The sequence below is a fragment of the Zootoca vivipara genome, chromosome 5 (assembly GCF_963506605.1).
Source record: "Zootoca vivipara chromosome 5, rZooViv1.1, whole genome shotgun sequence".
Lineage (NCBI taxonomy): Eukaryota > Metazoa > Chordata > Lepidosauria > Squamata > Lacertidae > Zootoca > Zootoca vivipara.
The window spans coordinates 49429587-49449924 of NC_083280.1; the positions used below are offsets into that span (position 1 = coordinate 49429587).

Consider the following 20338-nt stretch of genomic DNA (forward strand, 5'->3'; position numbering starts at 1 on the left):
GGGGAATGCACATGATTTCAAAATTTAAAATAATCCTAGGTATCAAATCTTTCACCAGCATTGGCATTCATTAAACCAACTGTTTTTTCCCAGCTTCCAAGGTGGGGGGGTGAAAGGCCAATGGAATGTAACAATTATAGGCAGAGAAAGCAGAATATAAAACAAGCTACTAAAATTAAATACAAAGGAAAACAGGTCAAATGTTCTGTCCTGCAAAGTTTTAATATCAAAAGGCATTAATGGAATGGCTTTCTCCATTTTAGAAATGGCAAAAAGTATTTAAGATTATGGCACTAGGGGAGCCATCCTTGTGAGCACTCACACATACGAAAACACTTTGCTATAGATTTATGCACTGAACAATGTACAGAATATTTCAAGTAAAAGGACAGTGGTCCAAAAGGAACCTTTCCGTTTCCAAAAGCAAAGCAGGGAAAGGGCTATCTTGTTTTCTTCTCCTTGGCCATTGGCTGATCTGTTTCAGAATCATACAGGCATTTCTCTACGCACCTCCTTGGAAACCAGCCTCTGATTCTGTTGGCATCTAGCAGTGAGAGAAAACAGCAGAAATTAGCCATAAAACATAGCATTTCCCAGGCACCTTTACTTCCCTCCCTCCCCAAATCATTGTAGAACAGGGGGAGCCAAATGGGGTACTCTCCAGGTGATGTTGGCTGTTCTCTAACAGAGGTCCAGCAATCGCTAACCAAAACAACACAACACTTGTCAGTTTATGGACAAGCAGTTAATATTCTGGTGAAATCTAGCCTAGATAAGTCTCAGCAGATGGATGGTGAGCACATTGCTCTTGTTTGGGTCGCTAGTAGATGCTGTGTTGATCTGATTCACCTTTTCTGCAGGTTTTACATGCTGTTTGCAAGCTACTCTTAGGTTATCTTCGGAAGGCCTTGCCCTTAGAACTCGAGATCGCTGGGGCTGGCGAAAGCCCCATGTTTATATAAATCTTTAATTTTTTTATTGTATCAGACCCCTACACCTATTTCGCCGACCAGGACCTGATTCTGTTTCACACTTTCTGTGTGCGGAAGCATTGAAAAGTAATGAGTTTGGGGAATCAGTTTTGGATTAAATTATAAGACTGAAATGAAACACTATAGTTTAAAAAGTGTAATGCACACAAATGCAAAATTACCATCAGTTGCCGAGTCAATTTTGTCTCCGTACATCCAGTGTCTGAAAGATAATGAATAAATTAATTGGTAAGACTGTTTGCCCCAGGTTTATATTTCAATGGAACTTTGAATAACAAAGTGAGTACTAACTTCAAGCCTCTGGTGGCTAAAATCTGGTCCCCTTTGCGAAGCGAAATTCTTGGTTCTTCAGTGCATGGAGTTGTGATGAATGTCCTCAAGCCTTTTGTAAGAGGGCAACAGGCACCACTGTAGTCTTCTATTGCTTGGTACCGCACCTGAAGGTTTTGTCAGATTCTGTTAAAAATGCATTTCTTGATGCTACTTGCTGACTACAAAGTGCTTTATCCATGCTGAAAATGAGACACAAGCTCAGACTTCTGTTTCCGACTGGTGTTGTTCCTACCAGAGACCCACAGGAGTCGTCAACTTAAAAAAAAAATTAAATGTGGAAGACTTGGGGGCCACAATTTTTTTGGGGGGGGGCCTGGTAAGTCTATGAGTTAGTTACCCCTGCTATACACTATACCAGGGGTGGCCAACTTCCAAGAGACTGTGATCTACTCACAGAGTTAAAAACTGGGAGTGATCTACCCCCTTTTTGGGTGGTTCAGGTCAAAGTTGTTGAGCTTTTTTTAGGAAGGAGGAAGGCCCATGTTGGGGGGGGGGGGTTCATGTAAAAGCTGTTGAGCTTCTTTAGGGAAGGAAAGCCCTGTTTTGGTGGTTCAGGTCATTTTAGGGGTGCAGGGCACCAGTGATCTACCACAGACGTCTAGTGATCTACCGGTAGATCACGATCTACCTGTTGGACATGCCTGCACTATACACATGCTTTATTTTGTAATGAGACTATCACATGCCTAGCAGAAATGCTTCCCCAAAATATCACTGAAAATTAACTTCAAAATTTTACATTTTAAAAAATAAATTATATTAATAAGTTCATTCAGCCCAGGCAGATTTCAGTGCAATATGCTAAAACACCAGCAGTGCAGACATACTTACACTTCTCACTCGCTTGTCTGCTTTTTGTTTCAGTTGCTCTATCTGCAAAAGGAAACATATAGGAGAATTAAGATTGGCTCAGTTCTGTGGTATTTTTGCTGGAATCATTAAATGGGTTGGAGATTGTTAACTTCCTGCTCTGAATGTATATTGAGGCATTTGGGGTTTTCTTTAGGGGATTACATTTTCTTTTTTTCTGTTGTTACTGTTAGCTGATTTGAGTGTCTTTGGGGAAATAGCATATCACTGGAGCACAATTTCCCAGCTTTCAATATAGTTAAGTTAATCTCATAGTGAGGTGGGGGCAAGGAGGTGAAGAATAGTAGCTTACAGTCAAACTGTACTGATGGCAGCCTTCCTTTGTGGGCCACTCCAAGCCATCACCCTCTGGGTTTCCAGACCATGTGAACACTTGCTTGAAGTTGTTCCACTTGCTTCCCAGGTCATACGGAAAAATAAAGGTTTCTCTCGTTTGGTAATATTGGATGCGGTCTTTGGCCTGCAAGTACAATGCGACAAGAAAATCCTAAAGCTAGTTGTAGGCACAGCCTAGGGACTATATGTACCTTAATATATAAGAAGCAGGGGAGAGTGAACGGTGGCTCATTTGCCTCAGAAGAAATCATGCACAACTCCCAATGAAATGGACAGTGACCAGAAATAGAATTAAAAGGAGCTAGTACCCAGTGTACTTGTCAGGTGGAGGGAAAAAAAAAGAGAGAAACCCAGCACTCAAAAGTACATGCCAGGACATGGATAGCCTTCCACATATTGTGAACTCTTACAGCCTAAAATATCATGGCCAATGTTCTGGGATGATGTAAATTATAGTCCAGTAGTAACATGTGGTTTGCTACTCCTGTAGCAAAAGGAACCTATGAGGAGTCAGAAGCATCACTACAATTTGCAGGGTCCTAGGGGAAGACCCTGGCGTATTTAAGAAGCAGAGGGAAGGAGCTATTATATACTGTAGCTTATTGGCCTACATACTTAGATATTGCTTTCTAAGGCCTAAGCCTCCACAATACAGCAAAACATTACAAATTAAGTTTTAAAAGGGTGCTTTAAAAAAGAGTTCTCTCTCTATATATATATTTAAAAGTTACTTTAAAACATTTTTATTGTTACCCATTTTATTGTTGCTTTTGAACACCATGCTTTTTAAGACTTTGTATTTCAGACCAATAATAATAATAATAATAATAATAATAATAATAATAAATAATATAAAGAACCTCAACCTATAATAATAATTATTATTATTGTTATAGGTTGAGGTTCTTTATATAATGATGTAGAGATTAAATGAATCGACTTTTGCCCAGAGAGATGGCTGTGGAATTTTATGTGAAATATCAAAACCCGGCATTTTTAAAAGATGCAATAATAAGAAAATTTCCACTTCAAAACTGCTTCCATTTCAGAATCACACTAACTTTGGTTTTACTATCTTGAGCTGATTTTGTATACTGCAAATGTTTCACATTTGTACATCTTGAACAAATATTATCTAATACAAGTAAGCATTGAATTCTTTATATTATACTGACCCCTAGTGATACAGTCACAGTGAGGATTAAAAGACTATTTCCCGTTTCTGCTCACTTTATTGCCTGGATACACAACACATATATTGCTTAAGTATGGGAAACACTCGTCAATTCAATGAAAGAGGTAGCCTTGTCTTTATGGATCTTTATGGAGGGAAGCATCTGCAAAGGCTCCCCTCCATTGAATGAAAGGGGGGGGGGTGTTTCTCAGCTGACCGAGCAGCTCTAACGCAAAATATATTTTTAAGATGCATCAGAACGAAATCCTACCTTTTCTTCAATCCATGATTCTATTGAAGTTTTGTTTCTTAAAATGACTTTCATCTAAAAAAGAAAAGGAGAGATTTATCCGCAGAAGTAGATCAAACTAAAATCACTTAACAGGGTCTGCATTCAGAACCCTACAGAGAAACATTTTTGGGAATTATATTCCTTCATTGATGTGGGATATCTCTAGATTGCTCTTTCTTCAAAAAAGCTCAGAGTGATGTACAGCAAAATAATACAAGGAATATAAGAGTATATATAATGTAACATTGCCATATATGTAGGTATGCTGGCTAGAGTGATTTGCCATACCTACATTGCTGCTGAGGAGTAAACATTCTATTACCAGATTACAAAAACCTGTGCAAATAAAAAAATTGTCAGGTGACATCTGAAAACCATCAATGAGGGAGACAGACAAACAAACAAACAAACAAACAATTCGGGTGAGAGACAGACAAACAAACAAACAAACAAACAATTCGGGTGAGATTATTCCAGAGTTGGGGCTTACCAACTAAATCATGGGGGAATCACGAGTTGAGTCTCCCACCCCCTGCTTGATTTTAAGGAAGAAATATTTTATCATCAGAATAGCCATGGAGAAAAAGCAACTTTGTAAAAGCTCAAGCAGTTAGACTACTCTCTGTATTGTTCACCTCTATAGCCATGGTGGGGAACCCCTACCACATGGGTCTAATTAGGCCCAGGAGGGGTCTGAATCAGGCATGTGACCATTTTCCCCAAACCACTCTGACCTGCCCAACACTTGTGGGGATTGTAATAAAATAATAATAATAATTTATTATTTATACCCCGCCCATCTGGCTTGGTTTCCCCAGCCACTCTGGGCGGCTTACAACAGAAAAATGAAATAAAATAATCTATTAAACATAATCTATTAAATAATAAATAATCTATTAAACAATCTATTAAAAGCCCTAAACAGGGCTGCCTTCAGATGTCTTCTAAAAATCTGGTAGCTGTTTTTCTCTTTGACATCTGATGGGAGGGCGTTCCACAGGGCGGCTGCCACTACCAAGAAGGCCCTCTGCCTGGTTCCCTGCAACTTGGCTTCTCGCAACGAGGGAACCGCCAGAAGGCCCTCGGCACTGGACCTCGGTGTCCAGGCAGAACGATGGGGGGTGGAGATGCTCCTTCAGGTACACTGGACCGAGGCGACTGGGATGGGCTGCACCACTTAGCTGCCCCTCTAGAATTCCCGAGTGCGACTGATGAAGCCTATCATCTGATGAGTGCTGAGAACTCGCTTGCTGAATGAGTGCTGTCCGCATTGATCAGCTGATTGGGAATGACGGTGCACCTTCAAATGAACTCATCTCAGCACCAAAAGAAGACCCAGAAGACACAATGATTTGCAATATAACAAGGCTCAAAGAATTGTCGTCGTCCCCCTTAACATCAAGGGTTGGCGTCCTACCAAAATCTCACAGATTTTAGCCAGTTTGTAAGAAAAACCATCAGACTCACCTGGATAACAAACAACATACCAACAGCTATAGTTGTTCCCAATGCAAGCCCCAAAGCAAATAAAGATGCAGCAAATGCAGACAACCCAAATGGAATGATTGGGCGGGGGTCTCTTCTGGCGACACTCATATCAATCTTGACAGAACTCCAGCCAAAGGATACCTATGAAAGGAAACCAGGAGCAGCAATTCAGGCAAATTGCTGACTGAAGAGGCAACGGGTAGGAATCTTGCTTCTGCATGACAGTATTTTGGCAGTGCCTCAAAAGTCACTGAGAAATTTTACCATACACCTAAGCAAGTTGAGCATCTCAGAAATTATGTCTTGCCTGAAGAACATATTTGGTGCGGTCCCCATTTTTTAAAAAAGATAACCCAAGCTTGCACAGATGGCACACACACACTGTTTTGTGCTAAGTACCACTGGGGGAATCTGATCTCCCAAACTCAGAAATAACTTTTGAATGCATTGATTAAATTAAAAAGTCTCTCTCTCTTATTAATATGCTTTGGTTTGCTCTCCTTTTCTACTAAAGCTTAATTTCTTAATTGCTTTAAAACAGTATTAAGCTGTGCCTGTGAGATTATTTGCAGATAAGCAGAAAAGGCAACTTGTGGTCAGGTAGAGGAAAAAATAACAAAGAGGACACCGTCTAGACACGGGACAAAGCGAAAGTCACATGTTTCCGAAGAGACAGCAGCCGTATTGGTGCCAGGATGGCATGCGTTTGATCACACAACAAATGACACCTGTTATATCTGCAGATGTAAAACACGGTAGGGTTAAAGAGGGATGGAGCACCTATATTTCCAGACGTTAATTAACTCAATTCTGTAGATGTCAAGAGCTTTTTCTTACCCTGTTATAAAGCTGAGTGTACATGGTCATGACAAAAATGAAAGCAGCATGGATACATCCAAGAGGGGCTAGCAGAAGAAAGAGAGTGAAGGAGGCATGATTCTGAAACCCACAGCAGTTATTGATCCAGGGACAGTGGTGGTCCATCTTCATCACACACCTAAGAAGCAATCCAAGTTTAATAGTCCTGTTCAACAAACATACCACCAGCCAGTCCTTCTCACTCCCAATCACTAAAGCTTAATTAGTGGCCACTTCCAACCCCATTTTCAGCAGTTCCGGGTATTATACGATTATCAATCGGGCACTCGAACAATATACAGACATAAGCAGTTGTACCTGTTACATTTTCGGCAGTGATGAGAGCGGGGAGCCTTGTAAGACTGGCATATTTTACAGTACTGTAGATACATGCAGTCCTGAGAGTTTTCCTCAAAAACAGAAAAAAAGAAGGCAAATAAGGAGCAAGTCTAATATGCAGTCTATACTTTCTTTTGCTATTCTGTCTGGGTATAGCTTCCTCTCTAATTGGGTTGAGCAGTCATGAGATGGCAATCTCAACCTTCACTCGTAAAAAACCCCTGCACTACCAACTTTGCAGGATAATTCAGTATATTATATTCATTTGCATAATTAAGCACCAATACCCACAAGTATTAACATTTCCACTATGGGGCACCAGAAACTAACAGAAGATAAAACTGAAATTCCTAGTAAGTAAATACACATTAAATTAGGCTGTATGCCCCACTTTGGTCAACAGGACTTATTTACAAGGAAGTCACCAGAAACGAACCTGTTTCTAAACCATCTTTTTCCAAGGAAGGAAGATTTTGAAAGTTCCCCTTAGAAGAGAATAATTTGACTGGCAGCTAATGCACGGTCAGTACACCTTGTCACCTGGAGGCACTTTTTACTCACCAGAGGCCACCAGGTGATCACTGAATTTGACTTCACACATGTGGTGCTGATTTCATACTCAACAAACATTGCTCAAGATGGTGACTGAGTTATCAGTGAGTTTCCTATTGTGCTCTGGGAAAATTCAGCTCCCATCTTGATCCGATTCTACAGATCATGATAAAACTAGGTCCAGAGATCCTGTTCTAGGCTAGGATCTGGTAGGTTTGGGAAGGAGGCTGTGATCACCCAAAAAAAGTAAAAAAGAGAGATGGTGATGGGTTAAAAACATATTTCATTTGCTTACTGGTTTCCATCCAAAGGGAACGTATCCAGGCCCAATAAACATGGCATTGAAGTAATTGTAGAGAATCATAACAGTCCAATTGATGAGCATGATGAAATTGATACTTCCTCCTGTTGTATCCAAGGGCCAGTACCACAGAACAGCATCGATCATAGCCATGGCAGAACATATTGCTATCACACTGAGAGCTATGATGGGGCCCCAGTGGCACAGTCTCTTCAGTTCATGGAGATTTTCAAACCTGATAACTGAACAAAGCATTCCCATTTTGCAACAACGTGAATTCCTATTTCAGGTGGTTCCTTTCAGGTATATGTTTCCACTTGTCGTAAGTTTTCATCTCTATAGCAATGGTTACATGTCCAAATAGCATGTGCAACGTAGCTGGAGTTAAGCCTTTTGCGGTATCTGGTAGACTCATCAGGTGTAGAAGTTCTTCAGCATGAGTGTCTGAAGGAAAGGCTGCCTCTACCACACACCTAAACAGAGAGAGAACAATAGTAAACAATAGTAATAACAATACTTTCAAAGAGAAATTATTTGGATTGGAAAAACAGCTTGACAAATGTAGCGCTGCTTCTCACACAGGCCCAGTTCAGACGTAACAACACCAGACCAATAACCCCCAGTTTATTGGCTTTAAAATGAGCCAAGTGTCCTTCAGACTTCGTCCTTATGCCCTTCATTCCCTCTTCTGCTTATTGCCCAGCTCTCAGATTGTTAAAAAGCACCATTTAACATGAAATCTGATTCATCTATGGAATAAGAACAGTCACAAACTATGATACTTCTTTTGGTTGGGGGGGGGGGGGTAGAAAACCAAACCAGACAATAGCCCTCCTGTCTATTCTGACCAATCTGCTATACACAAAAACAGCTATTTAAGGAAATGAAGCACAATTATTTCACTAAGCAGACAGAACAATCTTCCTGTTTTTGAGTTACTCATCTCAGCCCATTCTTGAAAGCATAAGGAACTCATAATTCTGTATCCTCAGTACTTCTTGGCAAGGATTTCAAGAAACGTGAAACTAGAATCATGTGTCCAATGGGGCTATCTTTCTTCAAAGGGATTTTGAGACTCTGGTAGTTTGTGATGTGACTGTGAGTTCAGCTTTTCAAAGAAAATGAGACTTGGTAGCACACACCCCTTGAAGGTGCTTAAGCAGCTATTTGGATTTCAGCCACTTCTTCCAGTCCATTCAGCCAGCTATGTTTCCCTCTTGGTAATGTACAAAGAAAGAATAAGGTGTCCATCAAGCACCCGTACATTTAAAGTGATTTTGCATTATAACAGATGAGAGAGAAACAGCAGAGGCAACATTCAGCCTGCCATTAAATATAATCAATGGACGGAACACAAACTATTTCTTTTGCACAAATTATAAAATAAATATCCAAACAGAGTGATTTATTTATTTGTGGCCTTTGCAGAAAAATTGTGAAAGTTAAACTTCTTTTAAGCCCCAAATGCCTACTGGGAAATATATTGTTGTATTTTGTTACAGGATATTGCCAACTTCCAGTCAGGCAACAGAAGAGACCAAGAAACTATCACAACTCTACATCAGTTACATCTGAATCACATAATCTACTTCAGGGATTTACTCAACTTTAGGTGGAGCTTCCAGAACAGAGAGGGTGGTTTGCCCAGAGCAGGCAGTTCTTACAATTTTCCCACGACAACATATGAGAACATATGAGCTATGAGAAATTTGGAAAATACTTATTGTGGACCCTGTTGTGGAAAATGTCATCATAACTTGCTGCTACTATGCTCCCACATTCTGCTTGGCCTCGGGACTATCTACTTGGTCATTTCATACAAGCATCAAATCCACCCTTAGAAGCTTGCAGAATTTTTGGCTTCCAAGAGTCAATTTCACCGTTCCACTTGGCAGTATGAAAACACTAAAGGAGAAGCTACTTAGTTTCAGGCCAAGGGCTGGAACACAAAATAAAGGGAAATGTGACAGAGCTGCCTCCATTCTAGCTTACTAGCACTGAACTGCACAGTGAAGGAGAGAAGCCTGTAAAATGCTGGAGAGGAGGAGGAGAAGGAGAAATTATTACTTAGACCCCGCCCACTCTGGAGTCTGGGTGGCTCCCAACAGAAAATTAGAAACACAATAAAACATCAAACATTGAAAACTCCTTCAGATCAAGCAATTTGATGTGAGGAGCACAAACATAAAACTTTCTGCAAATAATTTAAAAAGGAAATTCTACTTAAGAAAGCCACTGGAAGGTTTCTTTAAGCCGCCAGAGGCTTTTTCCCCCCAGGGCTTGTTGCCATGGCGTTGGTCTCCCCATGGGAATTCTTTAATAAAACCCAGATAACCGGATAATAATTAAATGCATCCCTGTACGCGGTCAGAGAAAAAAGGGAGCAGGTCTTGTACCCGCTAACTCTCGGCATTCGGGTCTCTTACCGGCTGCGCAACAGGCAGCAGTTCCACAGGTGAAACGGCACCGCATCCTCTTGCAGAGGAAAAGCGCCACCTGTTGGGTGCCTGCCTGCCTGGCAGCAATCAAAGACCCAGAAAGAAAGAGGCGGAAACCTCATGGCCAAAGCAGGAGAGGAAGAAGGGGCTAAAGGCAGCCAGGAGAGCGGGGCGAAGGCAGATCGCGAGGCAGCCCCTCCGTCCCGCCCTCCCCAGGGGCTGAAAGGGGCTCCGGGATTCCTTTGCAGAAGAGAACGAGGAGGCTCCAGTGGCTCCGCGGCCGCCCTTCCCGCCCGGGGTAGAACAAGGCGCCTTACCCGCGCAGGGCGAGAGTCACTCCAGCCACAGGCTCCGCCGCGTCCTCCCGAGACGGCGCCCGCCAGCCCTGCACCGCGCGCCACCTCCGATTGCTCCCTCGCCTGCTGCTCCGCGCGGCCACTTCCCCGGGGCACCTTGGTAGGACCCGGACGAATAACCCTCCGGTTCCGCCCTCACTCCGCTGTGCCCTCACTAACCTGGCAGGTGCGCTCGGAATTACGTCCCTCAAACACAACAAGCGCACATTGCCCGTGCCGTCGAGATAAACGGGATCCGAAGAGGCCACCGTTTTGTGGCGGAGAGCGAGCAAGTGTAGCTCTCTGTCCATGCTCGGACTAACTTTCGAGTCCGATTCAGCTCGTAGCCCGCCGCCTGATTTAACAGGCTTCTAATTTTAGAAGCCGAGCAGCTTGCCTTGCCAGGAGAGGTTGGGAACCGGCGAAAGGCGGTCGGGCGGTCCAGCGCGCGGTGGGCGAGCGGAACCTTTCCCGGCGGCTCCGCGGGGGAATGTTGTTGATGGAGCGCAACCCGGAAGTCTAGCGCTGACAGGAGCAGCGGCGAGCGGCTGAGCCGAGTTTGGTTTCCTCGGCTGCCGGCGTTGGTGGAGAAGGAGGAGGAAGAGGGTCCCGCCAACTCGCCTCTGTTCCTCAAACGGCCGTTTCGCTTGGTTGTTTTTTCCCCCTTCCAACCCAGACTTCTCCGCTGCCACAATGTCCTCCGACTTCGAGGGCTACGAGCAGGACTTCTCGGTTCTCACCGCGGAGATCACGAACCGCATCGGGAAGGTGCCCAAGTTGCTCGGAGGTGAGCGGTGGCGGCTGAAGAGGGTTCGCCTCCCGGCTGTGGCACCTCTTGGTCTCGGGTGTGAGGCCAAAAGAAGAGCCCCGTGGGATCAGGCCGGTGGCCCCGTTTTAGTCCAGCAGCCTGTTTCCCCCAGCGGCTGACCCACATCTACGGGAAGCCCACAAGCAGGACATCAGCAGAATAGCTCCCATCTCTCATAGGCTGGGTGGGTGGGCTACTCCAGAGTCCAGACAAGGTGCTCTCTTTCTCTTGAGTCCTATCAGTGCCTGGTTTACGTATAAGCTAAACAAGCTATAGCTTAGTGCCCCAGTCACTTGTCCCCCCCCCCATCACTATTAATATACTTCTTCTTAATTGTATTTCAGTTCAACAATTACTTTGATAAAATACATATTTTGTTATGTGCAAATGGCTTTAGATACCTATTAGGTCCGTAAATTACCATATAGCATATATTCAACACAAAAAACAGCAACAATTTGTTGTTGACAAAGGACAGCTGGACATATAAAGGGCCCCATTACCTTCAGTAGCTTAGGGCCTCATCAAACCTAAATCTGGCCCTGGTTCTAGTTCTTGATCCATTTTGCTGCGTTTCATCAGTGTACAGTCCTTAAAATCAAGTTCTTTTTCAGATCTGTAGCCCGTCCGGTTGTTGCTAGTTGAACGCACTATTATAGAAAACCGCATAATGCCCTTTGTACACCTGTTTTGAAGTAAGGCCTTCTGACTTACTTACCAAGTAAGTGTGCAAAGAATTGCAGCCCAAGTGCCCATTTAACTACTTCTGGGACTTTTTCCAGAGGAGACCTGATGGCATCCTCTGCCAGAGCAGCTTTTAGGTTTGATTGTGACACATTAGCATGGGAGAAGTCATGCAATTTATTAGGCTCAGCATGATTGGAATCCTATACATGGTCTCCTGGTAGTAAGCTCCAGTGAACTTAGTGGTGCTGACTTCTGACTGCAAAGGCTTAACCAGAGCTTTGACAAAAGATCTTCAGCCAGCTGAAATGCAACTATTAGATTTTAATTAGAAATGCAGACAATCTTGCAGAGAGATGTTACCATTTGCATGAATTAGGAATGCTATTGGTCAGTATGGGAAAGAATAATAATAAAAAATTAATTTTAAAAAATAAAGCAAAAAACCTAAATTAATTTAATTTGGTTTGATTTGTAATAATTTGGAAAATTAATAAAAATAATTTGGAAAAAAGAAAATAAAGCAAAAAGGCTCTGTTGCTTCAACCATGTTTATCCCAGGAAACTATGTCCAGGATTGCAGTCTGGCTAGTTTTATCAAATTGGGTATTATGATATGTACTGCTGCTTTTTGGTATGTATATAATAATGGGTCAATATATTTGGACTCTCCTTGGGACTACTGTACTGTGATGAGCTCATGTACTTCAAAATGTACCACCACACTGCTGAATGAAAATAAACAATGTTGGGTTAAAGTAGACTTTCCCAACCTCTACCAGGCCTGCTGGTAGTCCAAAATACCATTCCCCCAGTGGCCAACCATATGCCTATGAGAAGCCTGCAAACAAGACCTGAGTGCAACATCACTCTCCCTACTTGTTAGATTACAAATTGCATATTCCCTGCATATTGGCTGTGTATTCTGGAACTGATTGGAGTTGTAATCCAAAACATCTGGAAAGCACAAGAACTTGGGTGTGTGGATTAAAGGCTTTAAAAACCCCCACAGTTGTGTAGTATTGGCCAGACTCTCACCTTATAAAAGACTCCAAAGATATGATCATTAACTCAAAAATCCATGGTTGATAATAGTACAGAGTCCCAGAAAATAAACACCACACTTTTCTCCAGGCACACACAAACAAAAACTTGAGTAGCACAAATGTACCCAAAAGAGACACCCACCTTTCACACGAGTTAAGCTGCAAGAGTCTGTTGCTCTCCAAATGACAGAGGAAGATGAAATTGGTATAGAAGTTCACATTAACAGAACTGTTTTCACTGGTGCTCCCTCTCCACCCCCTTTGTTTTCAGATGAGAAGAAGCAAATGGTTTCAAATGTGGAGAAGCAGCTGGAAGAAGCAAGAGAGCTGGTAAGTTCTCACTTCTGCAGAAGTGCTGCCATATGAGAGTGGGAGCAGGCTACAGTGCTGTGTAGAGGTCCTTGCTTTGGATATTCATTGCCTATTTATCATATAATGTCCATCTTTTATTAGAGGTGGGGAGCAGCTCATGGAATGTTCCAAATGTCAAGGTATGGGCAAGCAGATGAAAGACAACAAAAGTAGCTGCGGAAGGCTGAGAGGAGGTAAATTATCCAAGAAGCTTACTGGAAGAGGCAACAAGAAAATGAAAAGATCCTAAAATGAAAGAGTGTTGGAATATAGTTTTTGTAAACAGTTAATCCCATGCTGAGAGATGGGAGTGAACTCGAACTCTTTGCTGAGTTTGATGGCACCAGTGCACCAGGCTTTCTGCTTTCTCAGCAGTTCACACATTGAGTCATACAGGTTGCATCTGCTGGAAAAACTAGCACTGACTATACAGCAGAACTTTGTATCTAGGGAAAAGAACAATAGAGGCATAATGATATGGGGATTTCTCATTATCCTGTTCTTAATTTTGAGGGGTTTGGGTAAGCGTAGATTGTCCCACAAATGTGGGAAAGGGCTACAAACCTTAAAATTTTCCCCAGAGGGTGACAAAAAAACAACAACAAAAACCCAGGGAAGGTGTTTAACATTGTGCAGGCTGTGCTAGAACAAGCAACTTGTCTGCATCTCGTCATAGCTTGGCTAGAATGAGGAGTGGTTAAGAGATAATTGTAGGGAGAAAGCAATGATGGGTATGTGATCAGCTGTGGATGCTCTTTTTGTGTGAACTGTGCATGTTTTGTGCGTATTATAGTTGCAGTTCATGCACCTGGCCCTTTCTTCACTTCTGATAATGAACTACTGGTTCACAGATCTCTCCCTGGTCAAATCTGCTTCCTGACAGACTTTGGAGCACACAGATCTAACTGGAAATCTGTGTGCCACTGACTTTACATCAAAACTCAGTAGCTATGTAAAGCATGACTGTTCTTTTTTTTTTTGGTACCTGCTGTTTGTGTTTCCATGTAATCAGGGGTCACACAATGTTTGTTTCTCTTGACATGCTTTATTGCCTTGTCACTGACATCATACTGTGCCTCTATGCAAGATCCGGAACAATTCTCTGGTCTCCATCCCAGCTCCAACTTTGAAGCTGGAGCAGGTGCTGGGTTTTCTGATTTAATTGCTTTACATTAGAAAAGGTAGGAGGTGGTGGTCACTGGTTTGGCTGCAACCTTGAATCAGGGAGCAAAGCAGTGTGTATATGCCTGCTGCATTGTTGAGGTCATGGGCGTAGTAAATAACTAAACATACTCAACTAACTGACCAATTGCATTGCAGATAACTCGGTTCTGCCACCCCCTAACATAAAGCCTACCCCCCAAAAAAATAAATCCTGGCTATGCCAATGGTTGAGGTGCGCAGAGGCTAGTCAAGGGTCTCAGCTACACAGGTCAATGATAACGTTATAAGTGTGTTATAAAAATGTGACACCAGATGGTGCTATAGAGCTGCAACCCAAAGTCAACAGTAATTTGCATTGGGTTTTCATATATTTTTTAAATATCTCTGTAGATCCAGCCTAGGAAGCTCCCCCATCCCAGCTTTTTGACTCCGGAGTGAGTGCTGGCAGCTTCCTTTACCGCAGCACAGCTTCTCTGTATGGAGCATGTGGCTGTGGAGTGGACAAACCATTGTCCTTCCCACACACCTCTGGAGCCCAAAGATTGGGCTTGCCACACTTGTCAAAGGGCATTGGCATACTTGTTATGGTGAGCAAAAGGAGGCTAAGAGTAACTGACGGAGTGGGATCTGTGCCTGTATGTATCTGAATGGCTTTGTTTATACAAACATGTGCATGAAATGGTGGGTTCAGTTTGTGGGTGTGAAAGAGAATGAATCTCCTCACTTTCTTCCCATAACCTTCAGTTTTGTAGGGCTACTTCAGTTGCTGGCAGAATGATGAATACCACAGAGTATTGCATCTGTTCTTGGAGGTGCTCAGTGAATGGATTTGTGTGGTACTTGGGCTGTAAATAACATCTTCTGGGTCAGATGAGCTAGTGACTTTTGAAAGTATACTAGCCTCTGTTTGGAGTTTGCTACACATCCACTTGGCAGCGTAATGTGTGTGGGCTGTTCTCTTGTGGAGAGTCACCATGAAAATGCCATGCATTCTTGCACAGCACCCATACTGTAAGGAACACTGTATGTTCTTGCTGGTGAATGAGATGCCGTAGACATGCAGATCCTCTTTTCAATAGCTTCTATGCAGGGATTGTAATATGTCAATTGGCCCTGGTTGCAGGCATCTCTGGTACCACTTTTCCTTTTAACCATCTGGTATGCTATCACTTATTGGGGCAGCAAACTTTCAGCAGGGGGCTGGTCCACTGTCACTCAGACCTTGTGGGGCCCCCCGACTATATTTGTGTGGGTGTGGGTGGGTGGGAAATGAATGAATTCCTATGCCCCACAAATAGCCCACAGATGCATTTTAAATAAAAGCACACATTCTACTCATGTAAAAACACGCTGATTCCCAGACTGTCCACAGCCTGGATTTAGAAGGCGATTGGGCCTTAGTTTGCCTACCCATGACTTAGATAGATAGATAGACAGACAGACAGACAGACAGACAGCGATAGATAGATAGAGTTTAAATTTATTACGGGTAGGTAGCCGTGTTGGTCTGCCAAAGTCGAAACAAGATGAGTCTCATGCTCTACTGACTGAGAGCTTCTGGATCAGCAAACTTGCCTTAAATGTGGATGCTAAATCACAATACCTCTAAAACAAATACCTGTACTTAGTGTTAGGAAAGCTGAGCTATGGTACTCCTTGCCACATGAAAAAATGCTTTGACAAAGAACTTGGCAATTTCCAAAGATGGATTAAATGTTAAGATACCAAACTCTGCTTCCATCTCCTACCATTTTTGTGACTGATGGGCTTCAGTAAATTTGAATTATCTCAAGTAAGCCCTAGGGGTAGCACATTTGAGAATTTCTGTCCTAGGCATTCAGAAAAAGCTATAACCACTTTTATATAGTTCCAAAAGGAATGTTCACTAACTTCCATCATGTTTTGTGCACAAGACTCTTTTTCATCTGTATAAGGATTTTCAGTGGGGCAGTGGAGGTAATCAGATGAAAAAAGGTCACTGGCAGTTTAAAAATATAAGATATACAAGAATAAATAGTACAAGAATACATAGCAGCTAGTGATTTGGCATCAAAACAATCAGAAACTGTTGAAAAGCCTGACAAATGAATAAAAAACCCTTCAGTTGTTACTAGAGGGACATTGTATATATATAGTACCAGGTTAGTCTCAATGTGGGGAGGAAATTCCATAACCATGTAGAATTATTTCCATGCACTTCAAAAAGGAATCTAAGTTTATAGCCTATATTTTGGTACGTCGTAGATAATACAATGTGTCCAAATAGCATTTTTATATTCTTATGCTGGAAAGCTGGACCTCTACAAGACATATATATCTGTTTCATACCTGTATAGAGAAATAAGCTAAAGCATCATCATTAATGGTGTACAGGACCTGTCCAAACCTCCACAATGAACTTTACTTCAGGATATACTGTAGCTCCCTTTACATTTTCAGTCTCATCCAGAAGTGTATTTTCTTGAAGTTTTCTGAGCATTCATTTTATCATTCCTTAAAGAGCTCTCCCTATTTCATGATTTACCTTTAATTTCAGAGGTATGTAGGGTGAAGCTTCAAAGGGTGGTGATAAATGCTGAAAGTCTGATTGCAACCTATTTTTAAGAGCAATGAATGACCAGTAATCCAATAGCAGTCCAAATTGGATTTTGTACTATAGCTTAGATTCTGGTTCTCAATTTTACTATATTTCACGTAGAAAAATAGGTCAAAGCTAATTAAAGGAGAACTGATGTATCCTTCAGCTCTTGAGCTGTATAAGGGAATGTTTATCTATCACATTTTATGAAATGGTTAAAGCAATCCACATAAGGTACTCTGACCTTTGACAGATCATTTAATCTATGCTTCAGCTTCTTTGATCAACATGTAAGGATGACAAGGAAATTTCCTACCTCACGTAAGTGATAAAGGTAAATTATTAATTACAAAAGGCATTGATAACTAAATAACCATAGGACAATCTCTCCTTCACCATAGCTCTTTAAGAAAGAAAAAAGAAAAGCTCCTGTTCATGTTTTTTTTTTAAGGACACTGTCTCTTTGTGGTAACCAATCACTCAGTCTACTTCTTTCTGCAAAATAGTTCTCTGTCTTTTTTAATGTTGGAATGAGTAGAAGTTGAGCTAACAGCTCATTATTTTCCTCCTTGTGTCATAATACGAACAAAATTGGCTGACTTTTCTCTAAGATTAAAAAGAATATCCTGTTTTAACATTTCCATCCTAATGATGATCTTCATTTAATGTACTTCATTTTTTGTTCATACTTTTGTTTTCCGATCTTGTTGCTAACACTTTTAGACAGGTGCTTAAAGCAATTATTGACTTTCAGCAATTACTTAACGTGTTGGTGATTAATGTCAAGGCTTGCATATAAAAATCAATTTTAACAAAACTGGCTAAGGAATACAACTCATTAAAAGGTCTTCTGAACAGGTTGAAGTAAAAATCAAACTTGAAACATTGCCACCCAAAGCATGCAGTTTTTACATAGCAGTCCTATGGTGGGGTTGGGTCTAGGCAATCTAACTCTGCTCAAATCAGGTTGGTGATCGTTTGTTTCTTCAAAGTTAAACTAGTTTATCATTTTAATTGCTTCAGTTCATTTGTTCTTCTTGGACAGATTCATGATTCTTGTCATTGTCAGGAGCTACACATATGTAATATTGCCAGTGTGGGATCCTTTGGAAGAAGGTGTGGGATGTAAATTTAATTAATTTTTATTGTCTATGCTTTCCCCATATCTGCTAACATTTTACAAGGAATTTGTGGAAAGGGCATCTATGTGCACAAATCACCAAATGTGGGTTAATGGGTCCAGTGAATTTGTAAATGAGACAAATAGCAGTTTTATAAACTGATATTGAAGTACTTGACTTCCTTATACTCTCAGGATCTTACCGGTACTTTCTGTATCTTACTATCTGCACAAAGGAGGAACATACAGTGTTTCAGCCTCAATCCCTTATTTTTAGGTTGTTCAGCTATCAGTAAATTAGTAAACTCTGCACATTGCTCACCTGACACAAAGAATGTGAAATTTTTATATGATGCCTTATCCTTAGAGGAAAGAGGCGATTTCCAGTGTCTTTGATCTTTCCAGGGATTTTGTTGTCTCCTAACTTACTGCAACCTGTGTTTTTTCACCTTTGGGGAAAGATGTATAAAAGACGTTTGTGTGAAGGTGCCTTATATTGAGTCACCCGCATGAGCCACCTAACCTGGAACTGTTTTCTTCAACCCCCCAAAGCTCGACATAGTCTCTAGGAGCAGCTTACTCACCCCTGTTATCAGGGAGCTTTTGTTTGTAAAGCATACACATAGATACATCCTCCCCAAACTTCCACTGCCACAACTTTTCTGTGTATTGAAACTCATAACTGAGAACAGTATCACCTGAAATGACACAGTAAAGGAGTGTAGTTAACTGCATATTTTTTCTCATCCTTTCCCCATTTCTTTTATTTTAACGGGCATTTTTAGAACTGCTGGAGAGCAGTTTTTGCAAAACTGCTGTGTAGTTAAAGCAGCTAAATGAATGGGACAGGGAGAAGAAATTTGGAGAAAGCAGTGTGAATATGAAGCTCAGGAACAACAGTTAAATGGAGGGCTCTGAAGCAAAGGAAAAATGGTGTGCAAGTGGCTATTTCACAGGATCACATGTTTGAGAGTAACAGTTCAAGCTGTTATAGCCCAATGGAGTTTGTGACATTATTAATATTATTATATTTATTTATACCCTGCCTTTTCCCCTGATGGGACTCAAGGCAACTTACATATAAATATAAGAACCTCTAAAAACATAGGAAAAGGCTCATTAAAAAGCTATTAAACATCAATAGAAATAAAACTATACACATATATAAAAGCTATTAAAGCCACACCAATAATTACTGTAAAAATAGCATGGCAGCAGCCCTTTCATTAAAAGCTGCCAGTCCACCTAAGCCTGTTGGAACAAACAAGCCTTCACTTGCCAGCGGAAGGACAACAAGGAGGGAGCCAGTCTAGCTTCTCTGGGGAGGGACTTCCAAAGTCTGGGAGCAGCCACCTAGAAGGCCCTCGGTGCAGGGAGAAAAGTTGTTGTCAGGTTATCGCTAAATAGGAAAGCAGTGCCACTTCCCTCCTGTCAACAATGTAGTACATAACTGCCACATGACCCTTCCTGACTTAATTCAGCTTGTCTTTTCTCTCATACACCCTTCCCCTTCTTGTTTTTAATTATTAGCTGGAACAAATGGAGCTTGAAGTTCGAGAAATCCCTCCACAGAGCCGAGGCATGTACAGCAGTAGAATGAGGAGCTACAAGCAAGAAATGGAAAAACTTGAAGCAGATTTTGTGAGTTGATTCACGTACGGTGTTTTGTGAGCGGAAACATGTTGCACCTGCTGCAAACAAGCCTTATCTTCAGTTAGCATTCAGCTGCTGTAGTGCTGAGGTGGGGGACCTTTTTTTAGCCAAAGAGCTACATTCTGCTGTAGGCAACCTTCTGTAGGCTGTATGCTAGGCTTGGGCAGGAACAGATACAAAAATAGGCTGAGCAAAAGATGTGATTTTTATATAGGTTACATTCCGGCCTTGCCAGTGTCAGATGTTTCTACACACACACACACACACACACACACACACACACACCCTTCATTCATCATGGCCATTCTGGGGGGGCCTTTCTTAGGCAGTAATTACCATGTTTTAATCTTTTGTCATTCATTCCACTATATGAATGACATAAGTCTATTCATGGTACAGATACACCTCCCCAGTGCTCCCCCCCCGAAAAATGTTTAGGCGTTCTCTCATTTTGACTCAAGAAAATCACCATTTTATAGTTCAAATAAGGAAAAATAAATACAGTAAATGGACAAAAGTACAAAGATTCACAAAATGTTTAGCGGTATGCGTACCCCTTCATCCCCCCCCCATAAAAAATGCACTGCATCTCCCAATAATTAGCTCTACAATGGTGATCTATTTTC

The 20338-nt window shown here is 41.7% G+C and overlaps 2 protein-coding genes across 5 annotated transcripts in view; one reads left to right on the plus strand and one right to left on the minus strand.

The window, feature by feature from the left end:
• Nucleotides 1-203: 203 nt before the first annotated feature.
• On the minus strand, nucleotides 204-10434 carry ZDHHC6 (zinc finger DHHC-type palmitoyltransferase 6). Its single transcript, XM_035132409.2, has 11 exons — nucleotides 10291-10434; nucleotides 7530-8008; nucleotides 6662-6753; nucleotides 6323-6482; nucleotides 5465-5626; nucleotides 3977-4030; nucleotides 2488-2655; nucleotides 2157-2198; nucleotides 1284-1429; nucleotides 1154-1194; nucleotides 204-544 (listed from the first exon to the last, which is right to left on the minus strand). The coding sequence occupies exons 2-11, from the start codon at nucleotides 7794-7796 to the stop codon at nucleotides 441-443; spliced, it is 1236 nt and encodes a 411-aa protein (XP_034988300.1). The 5' UTR covers nucleotides 7797-8008; nucleotides 10291-10434; the 3' UTR covers nucleotides 204-440.
• Nucleotides 10435-10495: 61 nt separating this feature from the next.
• The window catches only part of VTI1A (vesicle transport through interaction with t-SNAREs 1A), a 224773-nt gene continuing 214930 nt past the window's right edge, over nucleotides 10496-20338 (plus strand). The window contains exons 1-3 of one of the 4 annotated variants that reach the window (XM_035132410.2): nucleotides 10496-11095; nucleotides 13118-13176; nucleotides 19590-19700. In XM_035132410.2, the coding sequence (XP_034988301.1) occupies nucleotides 11002-11095; nucleotides 13118-13176; nucleotides 19590-19700 (264 nt within the window). In that variant the 5' untranslated portion in view covers nucleotides 10496-11001. The remainder of the gene's footprint in view (nucleotides 11096-13117; nucleotides 13177-19589; nucleotides 19701-20338) is intronic. The other 3 variants (XM_035132412.2, XM_035132411.2, XM_035132413.2) reach the window with 3 other exon arrangements.

Bases quoted from the DNA above. Each gene is read 5' to 3' on its own strand.
- ZDHHC6 (XM_035132409.2), bottom strand. From the start codon at position 7,796: ATGGGAATGCTTTGTTCAGTTATCAGGTTTGAAAATCTCCATGAACTG. The intron at 1,430-2,156 runs GTAAGTATGTCT...CAAAACCTTCAG, and splicing joins CAGACAAGCGAGTGAGAAGT to GTGCGGTACCAAGCAATAGA. The intron at 1,195-1,283 runs GTTAGTACTCAC...ATTATCTTTCAG, and splicing joins TTAGCCACCAGAGGCTTGAA to ACACTGGATGTACGGAGACA.